Source organism: Gymnodraco acuticeps, unplaced genomic scaffold (genome assembly GCF_902827175.1).
Source record: "Gymnodraco acuticeps unplaced genomic scaffold, fGymAcu1.1, whole genome shotgun sequence".
In the NCBI taxonomy this organism is placed as follows: domain Eukaryota; kingdom Metazoa; phylum Chordata; class Actinopteri; order Perciformes; family Bathydraconidae; genus Gymnodraco; species Gymnodraco acuticeps.
In genome coordinates, this window is record NW_022990368.1 from 683,057 (window position 1) to 710,065 (window position 27,009).

At 40.9% G+C, this 27,009-nt stretch overlaps 1 protein-coding gene across 1 annotated transcript; it reads left to right on the forward strand.

The window, feature by feature from the left end:
- Window positions 1-49: 49 nt before the first annotated feature.
- On the forward strand, window positions 50-25,315 carry urb2 (URB2 ribosome biogenesis homolog). The gene is given in 13 exon segments (XM_034224307.1): window positions 50-125; window positions 884-1,039; window positions 1,604-1,744; window positions 1,746-1,781; window positions 1,981-3,143; window positions 3,461-3,599; window positions 3,724-6,196; window positions 7,149-7,309; window positions 7,533-7,643; window positions 11,000-11,242; window positions 14,187-14,283; window positions 21,625-21,752; window positions 24,569-25,315. Coding segments are annotated over 12 exon segments (5,016 nt in total). The 5' UTR covers window positions 50-125; window positions 884-913; the 3' UTR covers window positions 24,767-25,315.
- Window positions 25,316-27,009: the final 1,694 nt, after the last annotated feature.

The window sequence follows — 27,009 nt, forward strand, 5'->3', positions numbered from 1 at the left end:
TGAATAATTACTTTTTAATACTGCCTCTTTAAATCGTCAATCGATTGCTCGTGCCTAGCCTGCAGGGTGAAAGTTGAAAGTTCGTCTACATCTGAAAACAGGAGACACGTGCGGGTTGAAAAGTCGTAAGTCTGATAAACTCAGTCACCACAAATGCATTTAACTATCCTTAAACAATGTTTAATTAAAGCTCATTGATTGTTTGCGTGCGTGTTGAAGAGAAACAGCTCCAGTTGCTTACTTTGACTTTAGCAGGAAGATGCTAATGTCAGATGTCTTAGCTATAACCACGCATGTCGGTGTTAAAGCTTGTTTTCATTATGCTATCTGATGAAAGGACACATATTTGCCTTTGCGTTTAACTCTTAACGATATATTGTTGAAAATGTGTGTCTGTGTATGCTTACCTGGCTGAAGTTGTATTAGCCATCAGTTTAAGGTGTTTTTTTATTTTATGTTTAAAACACCGCTTTCCATGGTCTTTTTATTATAGATTTCATACACTCTTCTCTCTTACCAGAGTTGTGTATCACTGCTAGAGAGTGGTGGAGGAAGTACTTCGATCTTTTACTAAAATAAAAGTAATTAAAAACGCTGCAATGTTTACTTAAAGAAAAGTACAAACGTATTGACTGACACCCACATATGCTTCTTAATAAATACCAAATAAATACATTAAATGCAGAACTTATACAGAATGGCCCATTTCAGATGTAGGTTTATTATGTTATTGAATTATGATTGATGCATACATTTAACTTAGTTATGCATATTGTAAAGGTAGGGCTCATATTAACTATTTACTTTATATCCTGGTTAGCTTGTGAATTTCCCCAAAGGAATAACCCTTCTAAAACTCGTCTTCTCCCTCCCCTCTCTTCAGACCTGTGCAGCAGTAGCACCATCTGAAGAGATGGCTGCCATCTACTCAGGTATCCATCTGAAACTGAAGAGTCCTCATACTCAATGGGAGGACAAGTTAAAGCTGGCACGTTTTGCCTGGATCTCCACTCAGTGCCTGCTCCCCAACAAGGAACAGGTAACCACTGTTAAGTTATGTTACAGGTGTTTGTGTCTTCACAGAATGACAATGGTTGCTGTTGTTTTTTAGATGTTCTGTGTTTGCTGTGAGAAGTGCCTACTGTAGTTTATTATCTGAGACAAAACCCATAATGTACAGTATAATCAATAAAGACCGGTACCAATTGTCTACACTTAAATAGCAGCAAATCGTTTAGTTAATTATGTCCATTACATTATCTGCAGATTATATGTGTCCTACAGTACACCTTTATTCCAATAAAGCCTTTTTTGAAATGTATTAATCTTAGCAGTGCTGTAGTCTTTTTTTCTTTTGGATTGCTTTTGGAGGTACTTTTAAGACTTTGGCATGAATCTTAGTGCATGTTTTTCGACCAAATGTACCCTTAAGGTATTGTACAGTGCTATATTTTCTATTTCCATTCATTAATTGGATAAGTTTATGATAAATAATCTGTCATTTCAGATATACATGAGTAATTCATATTGTCTGTTTTGAATTATTTGAAAGCAGCATATACATGTCCACCATGTACTCTGTCTCGATTCTCTTCACATGTAGGTGCTGTTGGACTGGTGCACCCACGCTCTGACGGGCCGGTACAACCAGAAGGTGGAGTTTTCTGAGGATGTTCTTGAAGGACTGTGGTGTTACCTTGACGATCTTCTTCACAGCAAGAAGCTCCACTCTCTTCTGAAGCAGGGGCAAGACCGTCAGCCTGAGGCTCAACATGGCACAGGTGTGCTGCAAATACTTAATAAGAACACCAGCACACATGTGCACCCTTTTTGCCTCACTTTAAAAATAAATGACTGATGTGTATCTTGCACATACGATTCAATGCTTTGGCTGCAGAGCATTCCTACTCTACAAACATGGTGTGTTGAGATTGAAATATGAGGATGTTACTGACAACCCTTTTTTCTTTTTATCTCTAGCTGCTGCTTGACCGTCTCCAGGAATGTGCACGTGTTGGCTCTAAGTCTCCGGTGTGTGTGTCCACCATCCTCAGTGTGTGTCAGGGCCTCCTCTCTTCCCCTGCGCTCTCGTCTGTCTTCACCACAAAGTATGAACTCATAGTTGATCTCCTGGCTAAGCTCTGCTCTCTGGCCTGCTGTGAACTTCAACAGCCATTGCTCACAGAGCCCTTAGTGACAGAATCTGTCACATGTGGGGATGAAGTGATGACTGAGAGTCATCAAATCGATTTGGACCATTCCCAAATTGATCCGATAACAGAAATTCCTCCTGGTGAGCCTGAGTTAGACGCTAATAAACCCCCTGCCAAGCCAAAGGAAAATGTCCGCTCAGCTAATTTGTTTGAAGTCTTGCTTCAAGTGCTGTCATGTTATTTGTCTGTCCAGCGACAACAAGCCAATCCCAACAGAGTCTCTACCATGGTAACCAACCAGCTGATCCAACCTTTAGTATTACTCCGACACCTGCTTACCTCTGGGGAATTTGCTGCTGCTCACACACACCTGCGCCTCCGTCAGCAGCTGTCCAGAGACCTCCGCATCAAGATTGACTCCATTCTCCAGTTAGCTCTGTTCCCCTCTGAGCACCTGACCGCCTACAAGGACGAGCTCCTTCCATCTAAAGAAGAGTCTGGGAAACGCGGTCCTGGAGGCGCAAAAGGCCCCTTAAAGCCAGTCAGTGCAATACTCTGCAAACTGAGTGCTCCAGGATACTGTGAGCCGGCCCTCCACTACACTGTGAAGTCCAACACAATGTCTCTGCTGTTTAAGTTCTTTGTGGAAAGCTACGGAAAAGGGCGAGGAGAAAGTGAGGAAACGCACAGGATGCTGTGTTTTTATTTCCTCGCCAGATTGGTCCCAACCTTGGATATGCATCTCGATGAAAACTCCCCTGCCAAAGCAGACCAGCCAGTTCCTGTTTCCCCGGGGCAGAAGTCTCCCCCATCCTCCCCCGGTCCCCCAGAGAGCTGGAGCCTGGCTCTGCTGGCGGTGGAGTCCCTGCTGAACCAGACTCTGTCAGCTGATATTTACAATGTAGCAGCAGACCGGATCAGACATGCAGAGGTCCAACTCAAGTTTTACGCAGCTCTGGGACAAATGCTCTTCAACCACGCCCAGCCAAGGTAAACCAAAACTCCTTGATGTATTCAGTTAAAGGTGGAGTCTGTGATTCTGGAGAAAGACTGTAGATATTTGAACAACAGTTTGCTCTCCTTTTGGCCGGCGCACACTCCTGTATTAGCAGGAGCCTTTAAAAAAACAGCAATTTAACGGCACCATCATTTATATTTAAAAAAACCTCATTTATTTACGACATTAAGCCAAGCTTTATTCAAAAAGTTAAAAAAAAAGCTTTGAATGTAAAATAAAAAGTGTAAACCTTTGAAGTGTAACATTTTTCTTTGTTGAATTGTTGTTATCTTTTCCTTTTATCCTTCAGCATCCCGGCATGGTACCGCTGTTTAAAAGCGCTGTTGAGTCTCAACCATCTGATTATTGAACCAGACCTGGACCAGCTGTTATCTTCAGCCTGGGTTGACTCTGAATGCATGGAAGCACGAGTGCAACGGGCCAGACAGGTCTTTACATTTAATCCTCAATGATCTGTTTATTTCAGAAAAGAAAACTCAACTTGCGAATGCAGGATTACAAATGTGTGAGGGATTAGTTTTGACTGAGACCAAATGTTTGTTTCCCCAACAGCTCCTGGTGTGCAGTCTCCTCCAGACATACACTAAGCTCCGTCAGCTGCCTCGCTTCTTCTCCGAGCTCTTGACTGTGATCTGTCAGCCAGCATCAGACAACCTCCGACCTCCTCTGCTCTCTGAGGGCGCCTCCGCCTCGCTCAGGACTTGTCTGCTGGACACTCCTTCTTCCCAGGGGCTGGAGATCTGCTCATTGGTGTTGGAGAGCATCAGGACACATATACTACCTGACATGGTGCAGGAGGAAAGAGAGGCAGAGAAGATGGAGATTGATGGTGAAGTAGATGACAATGGAGCGAAAAAAGATCAGAGTAGAAAAGATGCATCTCAGAAGCTGTTCTCCCTCAGTCAGCTGCTACATGTTGTTTTGTTTAGTCTGAAGACTCTAGACAATGCCTCTCCTCTTCCCATAGTCAGGCAGAGTCAGGCTTTGATTGTGGAGATGCAACAGGTTGTCAAGGAGCTACTGAATCTGTTGTCAACAGAAGAAAAAGATGTAAAAACAAGTTCAGTTCAAAGTACCCCACGGAAACGCAAAAATAATTTGGACCAGAAAAAGTCAGAGCAGATGTCGGAGTATAACATGGGAGCACTGTGGGAACAGAAGACCCTTGAGGCCACTCTGCTTCTCCGATACACCTTGGTGGAGGTCGACACGCTGTTTGATATCCACTGCAGCAAATACACAGCGCTGACAGCCGCTGCAAGCGAGACTGAAGACCGTGCTCCAGTCCTAACACAGATAGAAAGCCTCCTCTCTAGTGAGATTGTTCCGTCACATCTGCAGCCGTCCTGCAGCCCCTTGAGCCGTCTGCTGCTCAAGCTCCTCACTTTGCAACAGATGAAAAAAGTTCTCTTAGATACCCCCTTACTCTCTGAACCCAACACAGCAGCTCTTCTAAACAGTATGGCACAGTTTATTTTAGCTAAATCAGAATTAGAGTTGAGTCTGGATGGAGAGCAGGTATGGGACGGGCAGATAGCGAGTGTGACCTCCAGCTCTTACCCCGCAGCTCACTGGTATCTCATCACATCCAACTTGCCTCTGATTGCTCCTTACCTGACCGGAGAAGATGTGGGTTGTGTGGCTGATATGCTTGTTGGTTCACTCCTCAGCAGACAAACCAACGGAGGAAAAGGCTGTCCCCCCGGCTCTCTCAGCGTGTCTCTTGTATCATCACAACTTGTCCAAAGCCCCGTTCTTGCTGAGTTGCCTTCCCTGTTCTCTGCTACCGTTTGTTCCCTTTCAGACAGGATTGTTAGTGTTCTCAAGGCAGCTCATATACCCAAGGTTTGTCCTACACTGTTGAAGATTCAGGAGAAAGGAACTGGAGCTTGTGAGAGACTGCCTCTGTCCACACTTGTGAATAAAGAGACTATAGTTGGGGATATATTGACATCCTCAAAGGCTGGAGAGGTGTCTGTGTTGCTGACTGACACACAAAGCAAGGAGCTGGTAGACTTACTCCAAATCTTAACCAATCTAAACCCAGATGGGATGAACTCTGAGGATATCTCCTCTGTTTTCCTCCTGCTCTTCTTCATGCTCACCTCCACCTCCAGTCAGAAAGCCGAGGAGCCTCCTGAATCTGGAGATGAAGCTCTCTTCCTGGTGAAGCTGCTCAGGATTCTCACCTGTTTCCTGGAGGGTAGAAACTTCCAAAGTGTTTTGAAGCTCACCCACGGTGGGACCCTGCTGCAGGCCTCCGTTTCCTCTCTCCTCTGGCGCAGCAACAATGGAGCATTCGGAGTCACAAGCAGCTCCGATTGGTTGGATTTAATCAAAGAAGCGCAGGGCTTCATCAGGGCCTTAGTCCAGTTGATTATAATCAGAAACAGCAGCGTTCGACTCAACCTGGACCAGTTTGCCTCATATCTTACCACTGAGGAGATGTCAAACATGAAAATAGTGGCTCCCAGTTCAACAGCTATGTCAGGTAAACCAGGAGCATCCATTTTGTCTGTTCATCTCCTGCTGGCATCGCTGACCTCCTTCTCCCAGGCAATGACCTCTAACTTGGGGAAGAGTAAACAAATGGATCAAACTCTGACTCGGATGCTCACAAGAACGACCGCTTCATTAGGACCGGCTGTTGAGTCCATCCTTAAACCCCAAACTGTCAGCGAGTCACCCATCCAACCTGCCAGAGTCCTCGGCCAGGCCTTTGTAGTAGAAGTCGTGACGGTCATGCTGCACTGCGAGCTGTCCTCACTGTCAGTGGAGGACGAGAACAAGCAGAAACAAATGAGACACATGGCTCTCTATCAGGGCTGCTGCCAGCAGATCCTCAAAGAAATCAGTTGTGCCCATAGGCCGTTGGACTTCCTTGTTTCTTCTCTCCATTTCTTGTCCACTTTCTACAAAGCAGTGGAGAAGACCAGAGGAGAGAGGGAGGAGGAGAAGAAGGAAGGGAAGGAGTTGGACGAGCTGTACATGCAGATACTGCAGAATGTGCACAAACTGCTGACGGGTACGTGAAGAAAACAATATCCTTCACATGTGCAATCAGCCAGTGTTTGTCTTTCATTTTGCTCCTCTGCATATTGTACATATTGACACAAGTTTACAACTGATTTAATTGAGATAATTCTATGTATCATGTCTTAAAAAAGCAGTAATTTAACAGCGTCATAAATTACATTTATATAACCTCATGTTCCAGATGTCCATTTTGATACATTTGTAGTTTCTAGGAGACATAATATTAAAAAAAAGCAGGAAAAGGAAAGTCATTGTTATAAAAAACAATATATCTAAAAATGTGGCATCATTAATCAAAATGCTTAATTATATAGACCAGCGGTTCCCAACCTTTTTCAACTCAGGGCTCACTTAAGAATCAAAAAATGTTTCGTGGCCCACATTCAACCATAAACAATACGGAGGCTAAATAAAGTTCTCAGAGTACTTTTGATTTTAATTAGAAAAGGAGCTGGCTATCAGTAACAAACAGACATTTGTATTACACGGTTTAGTTGAATACTCAATTCTGATTGGTCAATTCAGAACATGTGACACATTGTTAATCCAGTAGTTCAGACCGCTTTCAAGGAGTGTAATAACCGTTGCTAAGGAGGATCAAGAAAGAAAAAGGAAAAGAGGTTAAAATAAAAACAAATCTTAATAATGAAATGTTTCCACACAAATCATAATGTTTTGCAAATGATTTGGCGGCCCACTTGCAATGCCTTTGCGGACCACTATGGGGCCGCGGCACACAGGTTGGAAACCGCTGATATAGACGATAAACATTCAAAATACTTATATTTCCGTTTTTAGTGCAACATCACTGCTCATTTCACTCATTGGTAAATGAACTCTGACAGTGTCAATCAAAACTTTATATAACACTTATTTAAGTTTTGTTTTTCAGTAATGCATCAATATCCTGATTGTGACACATTTTCACTTCTGCTATTCAGCTTCTTGGCTCTCTGCGAGTGATGTGTGTGAGCTGGAGCCGGCTGTGCAGGAGCTGCTGCGCCACCTGCTGGAGAAAAGCACCACAGGTCGGTTTAACCTGCTGCTGCTGCTGATCAGAGAGGGGCTGGACACAGGCAAACTGAGGGCAGGAAACTACAGGGTGAGGGTCAACCCTAATCACTTTCATACATTTAGATATCCCTTGTTTGAATAGAGTCTATTTATTTTTTCTGTGCAGTTTTTACAATGTGTCATATGAACAGCTCTCTTACTTGATGGGAGGGAGATTCTGCTTTTTTTTTGCCGCCACAATGAATCATGTAGGCTTTCGCATTGAATGAAAATCAAATGATCAGATTTCTCCCTCTGTCTCTGTTCTCCAGGAGGTGCTATCTGCAGTGATCATCATTAAGCTGCTTTCCTGCTGTCAGTTACCTGAGCCCTGCTCTAAAGCTCTGTGGCTCATTGCACCACAGATTATATCTGCCATGGTGGTGAGAAACACACACACACACACACACACACACACACACAAGTCCCATGCTGCAAACACATCAAATAATTTGTTTCAGTGGGCCTGTTTGTTACTCATAGAAAGAAAACACAGATTTGTGGATTTTGTTTTTAGTATCAGGAGTTGTTTGGGTTAATCCTTTTATTTTTTAATTGGCATTACGCTCGTCGTATCAGCAGGGGAGAGACCAAGTAATTGCTTTGCAAGTCACACAAGTAATTTTCAAATCAAGTCCCAAGTACTAAACTTTGATTTGCAATTATAACAACAGAGTAAAAGTATAATTAAATTATCAATGCATATTAAAATGTGTTTTTGTTTGTTCAAGAAAAATTGTGTTAAAAATGCGACTAAACCTAGTTATATAAAAAGTTATGCTGCACTTTCTAAGCATTTAATTAGGTTTCTTAAAAACATAAGTTCTAATCTTTTTGGCTTAGTGGACTGGATCAAGTATTTGTAAAGTCAAAGGGCTCAGGTCCAAGTTAAGTCATATGTCATTGGTTTTAATGTCCAAGTTGAAATGTATGTTTTTGGCCATTCGGTTGAGTCTAAAGTCATTAAATGTCTGAACTAAATTATTTATATAATTAATAATATAATTAACATTTTGTTAAATGTCGTTGAAAATGACCTTCAGGAGTGGTGAACAGTATTTCAGGATGAAAAGACAATTGCACTTGAGGATTGCAGTTTTCTGAAAGCCTGACATGAGGCCTTAACATTATTTTAACGGTATATAAGTACATGTTTGTGAATCAGAGAAAATGGATTGAATTTAGGGCTGTGCGATTATGGCAAAAATCATAATCACGATTATTTGGGTCAATAATTGATATCACGATTATTTTGACGATTATTCATTGACCATTTATTGAACTGTAAAACAAATAATATTTTACCAATAAACAAGATCAACAAATATGTTGGAGCGCACTTCCAAAACCATACTAAACATATATTATTAATATGATAAATAAAAATAAATTAGACCAAAATAAATTAAATCAAATATGATGCAGTGCACTGTCACAACCTACTGAAAACTCCTTAACATATAGCCAACATGTTGGTAAAACATATTCAACATATTCCACTCAGTTAAACGTTGAAGGCTGGCCAACCGTCATGGTCCAGAAGTAACAGGAAATAAATGTTGAACTACAATTTAAGACCAAATAAAAATGTTTAGGCCACCATGGCAAATGCTGGTAGGGCTGCTCATGTCATCTCTTAAAGATTGTTCGCAAGAAACACCAGCCTGTTTACATGGTCTGGTTTCAGAGATGAGCGCAGGCAGGTGACAATATTGCCACCTGTACTGAAGACCCTCAGCCACGCCCCGACACATGGGGTGACGCCGGCCAATCACAAAGCTTTGATGCGTTCAAGTGCATTATTCTGGCACAGGAAGATTATGTTACAGGACATTAACGATAAAACAGAATATTGTTGTTCTATTTTTAGACACATCTCGCGATCGACTGGTTGGGCACCCCTGGGCTAGACCATAGGTCTGTTGTGGTAGCAAAGTAGTCAGCTGAAGCCACATCTCTCAACTTCCCCACGGCATTTGTCATATAGTGCAGGCAGCTCAGACCTGCTGAAATAATACCGAGACGGCATTGCGTAACGCTTGTCCAACGTGTTGACAAGTTGCTTAAAGCCCTGGTTGCTAACAGTGCTAACTGGGCAGATATCTTTAGCGATGTGAAATGTAATGGCAAAGTACTTGCAAATAGTGGAAATAGTTTTACCCTTCTTTTTAACGAGTTGCTGCTCTTGTTCTGACATCTTCGCTCGCGCTGAACACTCACAACACATGTCACTCCCACGTGGCCGAGTGGGCTTTTAGGGAGGGGCGAAAGCGCACCCAGCAAAATAATCGTATTTTGTCAATTATGCTGTTTTCATAATCGTCGCAAGCCATAATCGTAATCGCGATTAAAATACGATTAATTGCACAGCCCTAATTGAATTGATATCATAGTGCACTTGTTGGATAGAGGTATACATTTATAACATTCGGAAAATCATAAAGAAGGAACTCTCAGTGTAACATGCCCAGATACAGAAACACAAGCAGGGCACAGTGACACTGAGAGCATTTTTGCAGTATGTTTTCCTTCGACCTTACATCAGTAATCATTGTAGGGACTGGAAGCACATGTGACAGACGTCTTGAGTGACTCGGCAGCCAAAATGACAATCACAGTCTGCTGGTTTCTGTCGGAGAGCCTGTTATCTGTAATTTCCTCTAAGGTTCTTTTAGGTCAATGTGGTTTCCATCAGAGCTGCTGGGAGGAGCAGACAGACAACACAGCAATCTGCTTAAAACATACTGTACACACACAGTTACACACACAGTTACACACACAGCACTTTCTTAGTATGCTAACCATGCTGCTGTGTCATCTGTCTGATCTATTGATTATATAATTTCTTCACCTTCTTCTTAATAGGCGGTGTAAGAGAAGGCTAATTTAAAAGTTCTAAATCATTCAAATTGAATGCCAGTAAAATAATAATATCTTTAATAGCAGTAGAATAGATATAAAAAGTCCTATTTTCTGGGGAGCAACACACAGATCTTGAACAGAATGCAATTCGGCAAAAAAGGGTAACATCCGAAATAGGTTTTATGGTAACATAATAGGCATTTTTCACGGAGGACATGTTGACTTGTCACAGCAGAAACGGCACAGGTGGAGATAATCAAATAAATGATGGCTGAATTTGAGCTGCTTCGGTTTAAGCTCCCTAAAATGAACAGAGCCATTGTTTGTTATTAGTAACACCTGTGCTCTTCCTGCTATGATGAAGCAAGATTTCCTGCTGTCGAAAAGGCCTGCTGCTGTTGCCAGGATCTTGATTTTCATATTGAATTCTCTAACAAATACTTTTAGAGAGCCGTAAAAGGTCATTTAAAACTTGTCCCTGAAATGTCAAATGTATGTGCCTTTGTTCATTTGCAACTAGGGATGGGTTGATATAGAACTTCAATAACTGGATGGTACATTTCCACTAATATGCACTCAAGACTTGACAATTCTTTCTAGCTTACTATCATGGCAGATATGTCAAAAGAGACCCTGATTTAAAATAATACTGAAAGTATCATGATTCACACTGTGTTGCTGTTTTTAATATGCCATTTAAAATGCCATTTTAATCATCCCTTACCGTACTTTGAGGACTATATCAATTATATTATGAACTGCAATTTTATTGAACAGGTTAATCTTCACATAAAAGTATTCATGACCTGTTTGCACCTACCTGCTTGCATATCCTTCCTCTAACTCTTCTTCTGTGTGCTTATCCCTGTTGTTACAGTTTTTGGTAAAATCCTCCACGCAGGACGTCTCTCTGACCGTTCCTTTCACGGTTCCCACGGTGACGTCCATGACATCACTGCTGCGTCAGGGCGAGGGGCTCCTCACCAACCCTCATCATGTCCTCCTCATCCTCGGGGCGCTGCAGTCGGTGCCCCTCGACCACCTGACCCCGCCCGTCTACCACTCAGTGTTTCTGGCCGTTCATGAGGCGCTGTTTGCCATCATCCAGCGTCATCCACAGGTAAGAAGAGGGTTGATGGAAGGAGGAAGCTAACTTAAAGATGATTTAAAGAAACGTTTTTTGTATGAAAACATTGTCAAAGGTTTATAGGCGTAGATTTAATAGGGGATTACATTGAAATCTAGGGTTTGACTTTGCCTCTGCAACAAGATGTGATAATATTACAAATACAGTTATTAATGCATGTGGTGTAACCGTACACACAGCCACCAACAAGTGCAGCAGAAATGTGTGAGTGAGACAAAAACATAAAATATGCCAATAAGTGTATTAGATTTTCCCAGAAGATTTGAATTATGGTTCATATAAACTGAATCGCTGGTTCATTACATACACATTGCTAAAACTAATGCAGCGTAAAACAATCGATACTGAGATAAATCCTACCTGCTAGAAGGTTATATTGTTGAGTGTTTCTTGAAACTGTTTTACAAATGTGTTGATTTAACTTGATGATTTTTCTAGGTGGTCCTAGTATTATATCCAACCCATTTCCATTTGTATCATTGAAGGTTGGCTCTTTCCTCTGTGATTTTGTCTCAATCAATCACAGAACATGCAGGATAAGACTTTCCTCTGCTCTTTGTGATGTTAAAAAGAAAACATTATTTATCAGGCACTTACCCTATTGTGACCTTTATAGGAACCAAACCTAACCTTTATGTAATAAGGTCATTACAGCTCAAGGCTGCTGGTTTGAATACCTTATTTAAAGAATATGCGGTATGTGTTTTAAACTCTGCAACCCAGGATGCCCCAGAGGAATGTGTCTTTTTAAAGAAAGGATATTGCAGCTACCAGAGTCATGCTGCAGCCGCACCAAACCACAAACATCCCAATTCTCAGCTTTTACTGGAATGCACCCTAAGAATACAAAAAATACATTTTCCCAAGAGAGACATTTTTACTACAAATATAAAACATTCAAATGATAGTCCACATTCCAGCCCACAGACAACCGTTTGCATTTTTGTTGTGGTGGTGTTAATGTGATAATTTCTTTGTTGTACACTTCCCCGAAATGTTGACTATTTATTTTGTTGAGAAAAAGTGACATGGTACAACTGAAATGGTGCAGCTGCTTTGAATCAAACAAGGAAAGAACCAGCTAACTGATATCAGATGTTTGTTAGGGTAAAATACAGCGGGGAAGGAGGGAGGTAAAGGGGAGGGAAATAAAACTGAGAGGAGAGTGGAGGCAAGAACAAAACAACAGGGTAGAAATGAGAGAAGAGGCAGAGAATAAAGGACTTGTGATTTGAATGCGATGCACGAGGGAAGTTTCAGGAAAAGGTATAAAAGAAGGGAGCGAGCTGGAGAAAGGAGGTGTGATAGGGGGGGAGGTAGGGGAGCTGGCATGCAGTGGTGGTTGGCATGGAGCAGGTATAAGTTGATGGAAACCATTACTAAGCCCCAATTAGAGCTGCTGACATCATCTGCTCCTCGTTTATATTCTCTCTCTTCATCCCTCCTCAGTCCACTTCAGGCCTTGAAAAGGGAACAAAGAGAGAGGTGTGGACGGAAAATGCAAACGTAGCTTTAAGGGAAATCCATTTTACTTCTGTAATTTTTGGAGTGTAGCTTTATAGCTGCTCTGTTACGACTTAATTAGTGAAAACGATGTGATGGACAGATATTGCAGGACAGTTCTGTCAAAATAAAAAAGATGATTCTCTGGTTAACTTCTAACGGAGCGTCCACACAGCAGCGTGCGTTGACGCTTGGCGGTGGGCGTGTCTGAAGCTTGGGGATTTTTTGCGACCAACAACCAGTCACATGAATCTCCCCCCCCCCCCCCCCCCCCCCCCCCCCCCCCCCCCCGACATACAAAGCAATAGCAATGTTAAAACGAAGTAAACTGGATATAAAATCCCCAAACAGGCGAAAACCTACCAGTTTCACCCACTGTCTCTGCCACCTCCCTCCATGCCTCGCTCCTCCGGTTTGTATCCCGGTAGATGAACAGAGACTGATCATACAGCACCGGGTGATTCACTACCGCTATAATGAATTTTCCCTCCATTTTTTTGAATATGAGGAAATGACCTGCGTAGTCTCTCCCAGCATACACGCGGTTTGATTGGCTAGCGCTTGTACTGGCAGATTTGCATAAACGGGATTTCATTGGCTGACGCTTCTGCCGAGGCGCCAAAAGTTGAACATTGCTCAACTTTTGAAGCGAGCAACGCCAGCAACGCTCCACGTCGCTTCCCAAAATGCAGTTCGGCTAAAAGTGACGTCACCCCATTCAAAGTGAATGGGCAGAAGCGTTGGAAGCTTCAACGCACGCCGCTGTGTGGACGGGCCGTAACATCCTAATTTCCCCCTTTTAATCTTCCCATAAATCTTCTTAGAATGTACACAAAAAAGAAAGATTTGATCAAACTGGCAATATCACTTGTGTTTGATCTATTCTTCTAATTGTCTACATATTTCCGTGTTATCTGGCCTACATATTTGGTGTTCATGTTGAACAATCAAACTCCACTAGAATTTTTAAAGTGTGTAAAGCACTCGGGAGCTACAGTATTTAAAATATGGAGGATGGAAAGTTGGTCTTGGATTCAAGTAAAAGTCTGTGTCATAAACTGTTAAGTCAGTTGGATTAACCTCAAGAATATATGTACCATCCCACCGCATCATTGAAAATAGAGGTTTTCCAACATAAACAATGGTTAGATTATTTGGGGGGAGGGAGTAGAGGGATACGTCATGAAGCACAGGTCCTGAAACTGAACCAAGATGATATGGCATGCACTGTAACCATTCAGCAATCAAAGTGCTTCGGTGGTTTGCTTGTCCTCCACTCTTTGTGGCTGTGGAAAAACCAACATAGCCGATTTAAACAACACTTTGAGTGTCCACACCTATAATATAGGTTAAGTCTACACAATTCTGCTACAAAACAAACGATGTTTTATGACTGAACGTCTCGTGTGTCCAGGTGATGCTGAACGCCGCGCCGTCCTTCTTGAATGTCTTCTATCGTCTGGTGGCATCCATCATGCAGGAGGGTCGGCAGCGAGGGGACAGTGACACAGGTAACGTACAACCACTCTAACCAAAGGACTTGTTATATTACCATAATGTGGAGGTAAATACTGGTTTAAGGAAGAAGCACTCCACTTTCTGTGCAAATACCTGTTTCATTTACCTACTTTGAAAAGCATAGGAGTTGAGTTTTCTCTTAGAGAGAGTAATAAGAGAAGTTTATAACAGTCCTGAAACCCTGATGTTCCACACATGCAAAAAAGATTGTTAAAGACGACATAATCTGCTAATTTTCAGGTTCATATTTGTATTTTGTGCCTCTATTGTGACATGTTTGCACGCTTTAATATAATATAAGTAAACAAAAGAGGCCAATGGATGTGTTCCAGGCGGGGGGAGTGTGTGGGAGAGAAACTCCCTCTGTAGGGAATTTGGGGATTTCAGCCTTTTCAGACCATTTACAGATGGAGCGCTCCATTTCAGACCCCTACCCGTGCGGGTCCGTGATCGGCACGGGGTGGGCCCCTGCTGAAAAGGAAAACCCCCCCGCAGGACTTGAAACGCCCCCCTTGATAAATACATTTAATTATAATGAAACCAGCTGCAATGGATCATGGATCCACCAGGGGGAGCCGTGATTAAAAAGCTGCCACACTGGAACTCATGTGAAATAAACAGCTGATCTACAGGTATCTGATATAGCATATTTGTTAAGATCTATATGTCACGGATAGGATCATATTCTGTGCTAAATAAGAGACATGTAATCATTTACTAAACATCCCCATGTTTTTATTTAACAAAATAATGTTTAATTCACGTTGGCGTAAGTACAAAACCATCGCTATGTTTTTAGATCAGGAAATGCATCCAGGCTCAAACAAACGATTTTCAATCATCATCCTCACGATCATTTAATGTACATATGTTCGCGAGTTGAAATGAATGCACTAAATTTAATCCACGTGAGTTTACAACAACAAAAATAATCGCTTTGTTTTTATATCACATCCGACCGGAGGAAAATGCAGCACGGGTCTCACTACCGATCATCCTAATCCCACGGGCAAACAATAATATGTACAGTGTTAATAGTTTACTGTATTATTAGTGTCTAATATTACTGGGGATTTCGGAATGGTACTGGATTTTGATTTATTGTATCGGCTTCATATCGCAATATATTCCCGAAGTCTGAAATGCAAAAATTTCCCACATTAGGGCAATTCACCCTACATTTAATCATTCATACAAAATCATATTTCGTTTATTTTTAACGAAATAAATGTGGTTTAATCCACATAATTTACTGTGTTAATTGTTTTCTGTAGTATTGTGCACATTACTTTTCGCTGCTTGTTGCACCCCTGGTTAGAAGCTTAACTGCATTTCGTTGTCTCAGTACCTGCAATATGTGCAATAACAATAAAGTTGAATCTAATCTTGAGCAGGAACAAATGTATTTAGGCTACTTAGTACATATCTGACATAAACGATTAAACACATGTGTGCATTCTTTAAACCGAGTCAAGCCGAGTCCGGAGGTGGCGGCACATTAAAGTGTGCTCCTGATTGTTTAACTTGAAGGTTCCTGATGACATTTAATCATTCAAACAAAATCATATTTTGTTTATTTTTAACGAAATAAATGTGGTTTAATCCACATAATTTAGGCCTACTGTGTTAATTGTTTAGTATTGTTTAACTTGAAGGTGCCTGATGTGAACATTTCCAGAAGAACTCTAGCTTGAATGGCCTTTGTATGTATACAGTAGGCCTACACATAGGCGGCGCGTGAGGCTCAGGTTTGGGAAGGCTAAATAACTTTTTTTTTCATCTTACGCTGCCCGCCTCCGGCGTCTATAGAAAAGAGATCAACTCAGTGAAAGCACCGCCTGCTGACCGATCAGAGCTCAGTGTGCGGAGTTTAAATCTCTCAAGTCATATTACAGGAAAAAGGAAATGCAGTTTAAACTGCCGTATGCAGAGAAGACGCCGACGTGTCGCACTTATCATTCATATTACATCATCAATCAGATCATCAATCAGATCATCGATCTCACATCGATATCACAATATTTCCTTATCTGAGTCAGCTTCTCGAGCCGTATCTGGCCGTGCAACACTTAGTTACATTGTCACATATACTGTATGCAGAAGTATTATTTTAAGCAACACATTAATTTGACGAAACACTCAACTCAAATGTAATAAAGTCAGATCCCCTCGTGTTTTAGATGGGGCAGTATCATAAAACTGTTGTACGCTTTCAAACACTCGGTAGTTTATTTTTTAACGAGTTGTTCTGTATTCTCCTTGCAGGTGCAACTATGTGGCTTGTATCCTGGATTATATGTTTAAGTCATCATGGATGTTTAAAGTTCATATTTGTCTAATATTAGTTTACTTTTCATTAATGAAGTATGATGTTGCGCTGTCAGTACACTTGTCCCTGTTTGTGATTGGTCAAATGTAGCTAACCCCGCCCCTTTCACGTGAACGCGTTCTCAGCTGGAGAGAGAAACCCTGGCTTGATTTACCGAGTTGATAACCAGCGCCGTAGGACCGTTTAGCGAGATCTCGTTTGTTAGGGTTAGTTAAGATAACTCAAGCATATCCAGGGTATGTTGAACTGGCTTCGTGGTACAGGGCACAGGTGGCTGCATGGCAGCGCTAATGTCAAAGACATTATATTTTTATTTTACCAGGATGCAGTTACACAAATATTTGGGAAGGCTTAGCCTGCCTCCAGCACCCGCCGCCCCTGGGCCTACAGTATAGCCCAACCATGTACACCTTCCTTTTTCCCCGTCCAAAGTTTGAATTGGATAAAGGTAATGGTTATCGATGGTGCTTTTATAGCCTATTGTATAATAACTGTGTGATTTATATTGCTTTTCAAATGCATATGGCCACCCATTTACACTGCTCTTCCCGTCAAGAATATGAATAGAACTTAGTTAGATCACTTTACATTTCTGCAAATTAATTTTTAATCACACACGTCTCCCCGTCCCAAAAATGATAAATAAAATAAAAAGAGGAAACTATTTTCAAGTTCAGTTTTCAACGTTTTATTTAAAAATAACTGACATAACAGACACCATACTGTAGGCCTATCTGCTGCGGAAACGAGGACGAGCTATTTCGGGATCTGTTTTTCGGGGGCTCCTCAGTCTCTCATTTACCCGGCTCCTGATTAGGACACATCCTGGGGATTGTGTTTACAAACATTGACAAGACCGTTCACCAGCCCCCACCCCCCATGTTGCCCATGCTGTCCTGTGTTGCGAACTCTTTGTTTAAAACGAATTGGCCATCGGAATGTGTGGAGGAATTCTCCCAAGGGTCACATTCCACAGCTCTCCCCCCCCCCCCCCCCCACACTCCTGTGATCTCCCATCCCCCAGTCTGTAGGTTTGTGTTTGCATATTTCTATCCCGTAATTCATACTGGTCCTCTCACGCACATACATTCTCCTTACAGTATACATACATAGGCTATATGAGTCCGTGTATCTACAGACCATTTGTTTTTCTTTATTAAAAAAGTAAACGGAAGAGCGTCTGAGAGGCGTTTCTGCCCTTTTGCTTGTTACCTTACTAAATGGTCTGATGGTCAGTGGAGCGAGGGGGGAGGCCCGCGAAACTCGCAGAAGTGATTTCAAAACAAAAAGCACTCGTTTGCTTGGAACAAAGAAAACGGCCAAGACACACATTGAGTCCAGAAAATGAATGTTATTAAGGGCTGTAAATATAATAAGCCTGTGTCTAAAATTGACAACAGGCTTATTATATTTACAGCCCTTAAGATACACTTTTGTGTTTAACAGCTGACCACTACCATGACATACTTTGTTTTAGTAGATTTCGAATGAGAGCAAAATGTATAAATATGAGCATTAAATTATATGAATATGAGAACAAAATGCATGAATGTGTGAGTGACAATATATGAATGTGTGCATTGAAATATGATAATATGAGAGCAAAATGTATGAATATATATGTGTGTAAGAGTGAAAATGTATGTATGTAAAAGGAGAATATGTGTGTAAGAGTGAAAATGTATGTATGTAAAAGGAGAATATATGTGTGTAAGAGTGAAAATGTATGTATGTAAAAGGAGAATATATGTGTGTAAGAGTGAAAATATGCTGCATTTTGAATGTCCGATAGTCCACCATTTCCACCGGAAATATCAAACATTTAATAAAAGTGAAAAACAATGAACAAGACTTAACGTATTCATCATAATTAATTATATTTATTTCGTTTGGATGTAGGATGTTTGACTTTGTTTAGAGCAGTGATCTTCTACTATATGAACATTTTGGACCCAAAATCACAAAAAAAACGTAAAAACAGATTTTGAAAATGATATTATTTTTCATAGGTAACACAAACATACACAACGAAACCATTTAAAAGCTGGAAATATATACATGGGATGTCACTATGATAATGTGAAAGTTTGATTGAGGTAGAATGGGATTTCATTCTGATAAGGCAAAAGTGTTATTATAAATATAATACAAATATATATATATACACATTATGTAAAAAATCAGTTTTTTCTGTCTTTATCTGTGCCACGCTTCAAAGCGGTTTCTGTCAATACGACACAGAGGGCAACATCACAGGTTCCTCCTCCTCCATGTCAAAAAACAAGCTTAAAGCTTGACTCACGTTCAGAGTTCTCTTCATCATAGTTGAATCTTCAAAACTCTAAATCTATCTAACTATATCTAAATTCTCAATGTTTGTCTGTCACTTTACTTCAATCCAGTCTCCCGCCGTCTCTCTTCGTCTCCCGCCGCCTGTCTTCGTATATCTTCGTCTCTCTCATTTCCCGCCGTCTCTCTTCGGTTCCCGCCGTCCCTCTTCGTCCCTCTTCGTCTCTTTTCGTCTCGTTTCGTATCACTCCGTTTACCTGATTACCTCACCCCCTCCCTGGTAAATACATCCTGTTGAGCAGAATCTACAGTTTCCAGTATTTTCCGTTTCGTAAAATTATCAAATAACGGCGAAGATATTAAAATATGTGCTTCCATTATTCATACTTCTGAAATATATCTGTATTAACTTTATATCATCGTATGTCCGTGTTTATTTTTGTCTGTTTATTGGGTCTTTTTGCATGAAACAAAGACTGGCATATAGTTTCAAGCCAGTACTTTCGACAGAAATACACATATACATCCTGTTGAGCAGGATCTACAGTTTCCTGTATGATATTACTTAATAATACAATACATTATAATATATGATATGATAATTACATTTTAGTTTTATTCATTTCTTATTTCATAGTTTCTCATTATTATTATTTTTATCGCTCATCTTATTTTTTATTTTATTAATCTGTGTGAATCTGTGCTATCCTGTTTTTCACTCTCACCCTGTTGCTGTTTGAACTACTGAATTTCCCCACGGGATTAATAAAGGTCCATCTTATCTTATCTTAATGTATAAGTTGATTTACTTCAATCTACTGTACTGTGTAAAAACACCCCAACAATATTACAAGAAATATACTGCATAAAGCAAACTATATACTTTATTTGATCTAAAATATTGATGTGTTTTCATTATAGTAGCTTGTGAAAACCATACAGTAACAAATAAGTGATTAAATGCTACAGTATTCAGCAAACACAACTGCAGAGCTGCAAACATTGCAAACAGTTGTCTTTGTGTATTTTGTGAATGAAGCGCCATCTCATGGTTAAATCCTGTAATTGAACAAATGGGGAAATTGGGCAACGCCCTCTAGCAATTTGGCAACACCCCCAGCCACTGGCATCCGCTGGGCTTTTGACTGGGACACACCCATCTGAGTCTGATCTGGAGTGCTTCATCTGTACATGCATTAAAACCTATGTAACACACCACAGGAAAGGGAAACCCCCAAAAGCATTATAGGTAGGGATGCACGATAATTATCGGCCCGATAATTATCGGTCCGATATTAGGAATTATGACGTCATCTCGATAAACCCGATACCAGTATTAATAGCCCCGATAATATACAATATATTTTTTGGGTAAAAAAAAAGAAAAAAATACTGCGGTGTGGGTGGATTGGGATGAGGGGCGCTTGTTTTTCACTCGGCTCCTCCCGTTTTGCCAGTACTGTGGTATTAGTGGTTTAGGAAGAGGGGAGTTCTTCACAAATCCAGCGCTCCCTAACTCATGCCTGGCTGTGACGTAAATGGTGTGCGGCCGTGAAACCAGGACAGTAAACAAACATGTCGTCGGTGGTATGGGCGTTGGAGCTATGTGCAACTCAAGGCATATGCTCGAACCGGAGTTGCCTGGACGCTGTAATCATGTTGCGCACTATCCGTGCTGAGTGTGCTGACTTTTCGTACAATGTCCCACTGTCTGGCTTCCTGCATAAAGTCAAGTGCTCGGCGCAGTTGTGGCGAAATGTCGCTCCTCTGTTTTCATTTAAACAGCTCCGTATATCCGTTAGCGCAGCTAGCTAGCACCAGATGCTAACAACAACAATGCACGTAAGGTCTCTCTCGCTCGCTCGGGCCACACATACACACACCCTCCCGGTCCTCCCAATAGCCAGTCGGTGCCTGCCGGTGAGCGTGGAAGTGTGGTCTGCCACAAGCGGGCGACAGGAGCGGGGCTGTCAGCATCAGCTTGTAGATGGTATTTTAAACTCGATGCGCTCTGAAACTACGGGGCGGCCGAGGAAAAAAAATACACATGCGTTCATCGCGTTAAAATAATTAGTGGCGTAAAAAAAATGTTGGTATCGGTCTTGAGAAGCAGGAAGTTATCGGTATCGGTTTTTTAAAAAAACAATATCGTGCATCCCTAATTATAGGGCCACTACATACATTATAAGCAAGACAGAGATATTGCTGTTACTGGATCTGGTATTTGTCATGCCCAAACACAAACACTTTTTTGATTTCCCCTCAACATCAGTAGCCCTCCAGAAAAGACAAATGTTGATACACTTTTCTAAATCCATTGTAAACTGCAGACATCTGTTGCATAAATCTCTACCTCCTCAACGCATGAATGATTGTGTACCAGCCAATCAGTGTGCTCTTTTACCAAGTTGGAGAGGTTTTCTGTTTGTTTTATTCTGTGCTGCTCACCACATCGCTTCAATTTTTAAGAAATACAAACATTTCATCCTTAATGTGTTTTTAAACAGTTGTATAGCAACATTGTTTATAACGGTAGGATCAATTTAAGCTCAAAAGGTACAGTAGAAGTTTGCCAATTTTCTCACTTCTCAGCAATAAATCCAAACTATATTGCGCAGTGTATACTTTGGGATGATATCTCAATAGGACTTTTTTTATCACATGCAAACTCTTTTATAATTTAACATTGATCTTTGTTGTTTTTCTTAATTTCCAGACGGTGACGTGTATCTCCAGTGCTCCAGATTAATAGAGAGGATGTACTCTCACATTGCTGCTACAGCCGAGAGCTTCACCACACTGTCGGCCTTCATGGTGGCTCAGTACGTCACAGAGCTGCAGAAGGTACACACTCACACACACTCACACACACACACACACACACACACACACACACACACACACACACACACACACACACTCACACTCAGAAGTCATAGTATCATACAGAGTCAACACAATTCCTCATCCAAACCCAGCTGTCATCCCCACTGATTTTCCACAGCTGTGGGTTACAAACACACACAAAAACACACACACACCAACACAGTCACCAGGATCTTATCTGATCCTTTGATCCAGCAGTTTGTCTGGTGGTGTGTGTTGAGCTGGCCAGATTCAGTTGAGCATGGTGACGGAGAAGCTGTCGCTCAGATTCAGAGATGGGAAGTATTTTCATTGGCCTGAATGTGAATGTGCTCAAATCTGTGTGAACGGGTCCCGGATTACTGTAACTCCATGTGCTGGAAAAAAGCTTAAAGCTGGACGGAGCAGTGAGTAACGTCTAGCTTGTGAACGCGGCTCCTCTCTGTCAACACACTGTATTTAACATGACGCCAATCTGACTCTGCATTTTCCACATGGAGAGAAGGAAAATAAAATATACAGACAGACAGACAGACAGATGAAAGGGTATTTGGGATCCTTTGAGCTCTGGGTGACTCATCAAATAATCCAAACATTGGATTTCTAATGGGGCTTTTCAAAGAGATGGACCTCTTTGTAAATCATAGCTAATTTAGCCGTCTCTCTGTCAGAATAGCTTCTAATGGCTTTTAGCCTCAGCTGAACTTTCTGAGTGGCAGCCAGGTGTTATTAGACCTGAGTGCAGTGCAGTTAGAACAACTTTATTTAATGTGGGAGAAGTTTGTGGATTTGGGCATTTGTCTCGAGTTAGACTTGCTATTCTATTAACCCTTAAATGGTTTCTGTATTCTAGGGGATACAGTCATTTTAAAGGCTGTGTCCATGTGTAAAAAGGGTGTAGTAACGATGTAATATATGGGTGTACTATTGGCGCTACCTACATTGGTTCAATATGGGCCTAATAACAATCTTGTATGGGTGCAATAACAAGTGTAACATTGGTATAATACAGGTGTCATAATGGTTTAATAGGGGTGTATTAATGTGTTATATGGGTTTAATCAAATATTTGTATGTGATTGCCCATTTTACGGTTAATAAATCCTAATAAAAGAGTACTCTACTAGTTTGGAATTGTACTTGTATTATATTGTTGGACTCATACGGGATCAGAGTCAATGCACACAAGAAACAGAAACAGAGATATCTTGCTTTTTGTATATTTTATGTTTTACTTCTTAACCTAAACACAACTTTGTCTAGCAGCGTTATGTTCTATTGAGTTTTCCCAAAATCCAGATCCACGTATTCGGACAGCCAGCGAAGCACTAATTGTAATTTTGGCAGACTACAGCCCCTCGTGTGTGTGTGTGTGTGTGTGTGTGTGTGTGTGTGTGTGTGTGTGTGTGTGTGTGTGTGTGTGTGTGTGTGTGTGTGTGTGTGTGTGTGTGTGTGTGTGTGTGTGTGTGTGTGTGTGTGTGTGTGTGTGTGTGTGTGTGTGTGTGGTGTGTGTGTGTGTGTGGGTGTGTGGTGTGTGTGTGTGTGTGTGTGTGTGTGTGTGTGTGTGTGTGTGGTGTGTGTGGTGTGTGTGTGTGTGTGTGTGTGTGTGTGTGTGTGTGTGTGTGTGTGTGTGTGTGTGTGTGTGTGTGTGTGTGTGTGTGTGTGTGTGTGTGTGTGTGTGTGTGTGTGTGTGTGTGTGTGTTGTTTAAAAATGATGCGGTCCACTTTTACGGTCAGGCTGCAACATATACTTGAGTTGGCAATGGTGACGTTCAGAAAAATTAAATATTTATGTTGATGATACAGAGCATAATATTGTGTTTATTATTTAGTGCCTCTTAAATCTTTTACGATGTTCAATAGACAGTTCTCCAAAAAATCATCGATACCCTGATATGACTAGATACATATTTTTAAGGCAGTGTTTAGATAAAATGATGTAATCTTGTAACTTATAAGATTGTTATCGCTGTATTTGCCTTTACCCACTCATTATATTCCATCGTAGTTATATATTAAATATTTAATTGTATAATCAAGAAATAATTGTATATTTAGTAAAAGCACCAATAGTCAACCCTACAACATCTCAACATTTAGTACAATCAATATTAAGGTCAAAGATATCATCAGCAATCCTAGTTGAGACTAACTGTTGCAACAGAAGAGTAACTGATTACTATGGAGTTAATACACATCTACAGAAGGCTGAAAAAAACAATCTTATGATATTTTATACATCCTTAAAATCAGCCGTCCTTCTGAAGCCCCTGTGGGCTTTGAATCCAGATTCATAGACCAGCTCCATTTGGCTCTTTAAATATTTGATGTGTCTTTTCCAAACAGGAGTAATTAATTGATCATCCTTCCCCTCTCTTTGGAGTCCTGCTCTTTACATTTGCATTAACATTAGCCAGGATAGATGATGTTTTCTGTCATTTGATGTCACTCAATTTGAGTTTCATGGTTATGAAGCTGGATGTGAGACTGGGATGAATGTTCAACTATTGTGGCACATAATGTGTGACCAGCAGGTGTGCCTCAGGCTGTATGAAGCCGCACAGTATTATGTTGCCAGTCAACTAACAAAGAGAAAGACGTGATCTTTATTTTAAGTGCATGAGGAACATTTGGAAGCAGAAAATGGCAGTACGTGACACGGAAAGGATCATCGCTGCCTGATGTTACTAAGCCTATGGATGGTGAAACAAAGATAGGATTTATGAAATAGATAAGAACATTGTTTTGACCTCAGATCCATATATGTTCTCCTTCCCTCTTATCTTCCTCTCCAGGTTACTCTGCGTCCAGACGTAAAGCTGCATCTAACGGAGGGGATCTATCGGATACTGGACCTGTGTATGGAGCAGGATATCAAGTTTCTGACGGCCGGGCTGCAGATGGGAGTCAGAGAGGTTTTCAACGAGCTGTACGGCAGCTACACGCACTACCACAAAGCTCAGAGGCAAGGGGAGGAGAAGTACACTGTGTGAACTGTACCATACATTCCCAACCACAGATCAGATTTCAATTGAATAAATAATGGAAAGCTATTTGTAATTTATGCTTGAGAATGGGAACAGCTTGTGGATACCATGTGATGTATTCAGAGTGTAAACATAGTAGTCAATAAGAAAGTAGATTTGTTTTTTCTTTAGAAATTAGACTCTTGGGTAATGCTTTCAATTCTGCATATAAACACAATACAATACACAGAGAAAAGCAGCCAGCAACACGCCTGCAAAAAAAAAGAGTTTACCAGGTTAGTTGTGAAGAAATCAGAAACATTATAATTTCATTGTATTGTTTTTTGCTTGTCCAATGGAATTACTGCTAAGAGGACCTACACTCTGATGGAGTCAATACAAATAATGGATAAATGCTGTGTTTGGGTTCAAATGTAAAGATGGTTTTCAGTGAGAAATGATTACACATTCATTGAATTAATGAAGAGAACATATACATTTGTGTTTGAATTATTCCTGTTTCTGTTCTGTTTTTTTACTGAAACTTAATTACTTAATAGATACTTTTGAAAACAATGTTGTCTGTGTATTTGCTTCATTTTTTAAGAGATACATACATTTGGCTGTAACGCTTTGGATTTAATCTGAACATTTTATTTGAAAAACACTGAACACAAACCTTAATCAATAATCGTCAGAAGAACTACATTTAAATTAACTTTCTGTAAATCTGTCATTGTGCAACGGCCCACTGTCGTTGTGGTTGCTTCATATTTAGATAAACTGAAATGACAGTCATTTTGTTATACTATCAATTGATCAACTGAGCTGTTCATACAACACTTCAGGCTTTCATTCTGAAAATTGATCGTCTGGAAATATTGTTTATTTAAAGGTCACATGTCATGCTCATTTCTACTGATCATAATTCCATTGTTGAGGTATACTAAAAAGGATTTATACTGTGCAATGTTCCAAACTCACATTGGTTTCTCATACAGCATCATAGTATGTGTATTCACCAGGTATTCACTCTCTGTCCTAAACGGCTTGTTGGGGCTCCTGCCCCCCCCCCCCCCCCCCTCCCTGTGAGCCCAATGTGCTCTGATTGGTCGGAACGTTGCGAGGCTCACTGCTCAGTGAGCTGGCTTACTGGTGTGGTTTCCGGGTCGGCGATACAGTGCGAAACTCATCCTGAGCTCACACAAACACTCACAGCCGAAGTAAAAACAATAAGTGTGGCTTGATATTGAGTAAGAAAAGGTTTATAAAAGCTGTGAGCATGGGTCTGCGGAGAGCATTTCTCTGCGATCCCAACTCGTCTATTACCAACCAGGGAGGTCTATGCAAGTTAAGTGGACTCCCTGTTAGTGGAAAATGTACGCTAAAGGTCCTGGTGTGAGGAGCTCCGCGGATTGGTCCATTTTGGTTCCCGGAAGAAACAAATGGAAAAAGATAAATCTCCAACGAGGCGTTCTGGGGCAGCAGACAGGTCTTTTCTGTGTTAGAGTTGTGCTCGCTACAGGGTGTACTTTGAGGGTTTGTGACTCTGCAGACCGTTTACATGCAGAAAAGGCTACATAACACACAAGGTAATAACCAGAAAAGCATGACATGGGACCTTTAAACATTAATGCAAAGCTGTCAAAATACCCCGGATCAGAATCCTAACAGATTGACATTACTTCTGTTCTTAATAAAGATGAGGGGCTTTGATGTACTGACGGTACTAAAATAGAAGTCTGCATATTTATCTTGACAGTCACTCAGATGTTGCTATCAGATAATTATCATTTAGTATAAAAATGAATAAAATGTACTCTTGGCCACTGTGACTGCACGTTAGGGTTTGTGGAAATTGAAAAATGTTAATTTGACAGAATAGAAGTGTCAAATCAAGAAAATGGAAAAGTGTTTTTAAAACCTTGTTTCTTCAAAGAGCGTTTTTGCCTCAGTAAAAGCTTCACAAATGAGGCTCTTAGTAACTGTTCAGACAGGAAATGGCTTTAATGCACCTTCCCAGCTCTCAGAAGTGTTTGACGTTTTTGTTTTGTTCTGACTCGTCTCTCCTCGTTTGTTCCTTTAAAAAGACCTTTGAAGACTGAACGGGTCTTTACTTGACCTCTCACTCTCCTTTACCTGTTTCTCCAGAAAATGGGAGCTTGTGTTTTAGGTTGTGCAAAACCAAGAAACATACTAATTTAAGATCATTTAAATAAAAATAACTTTAATAATACAAAGTAAAATATGACATAACATGTCTAATCACG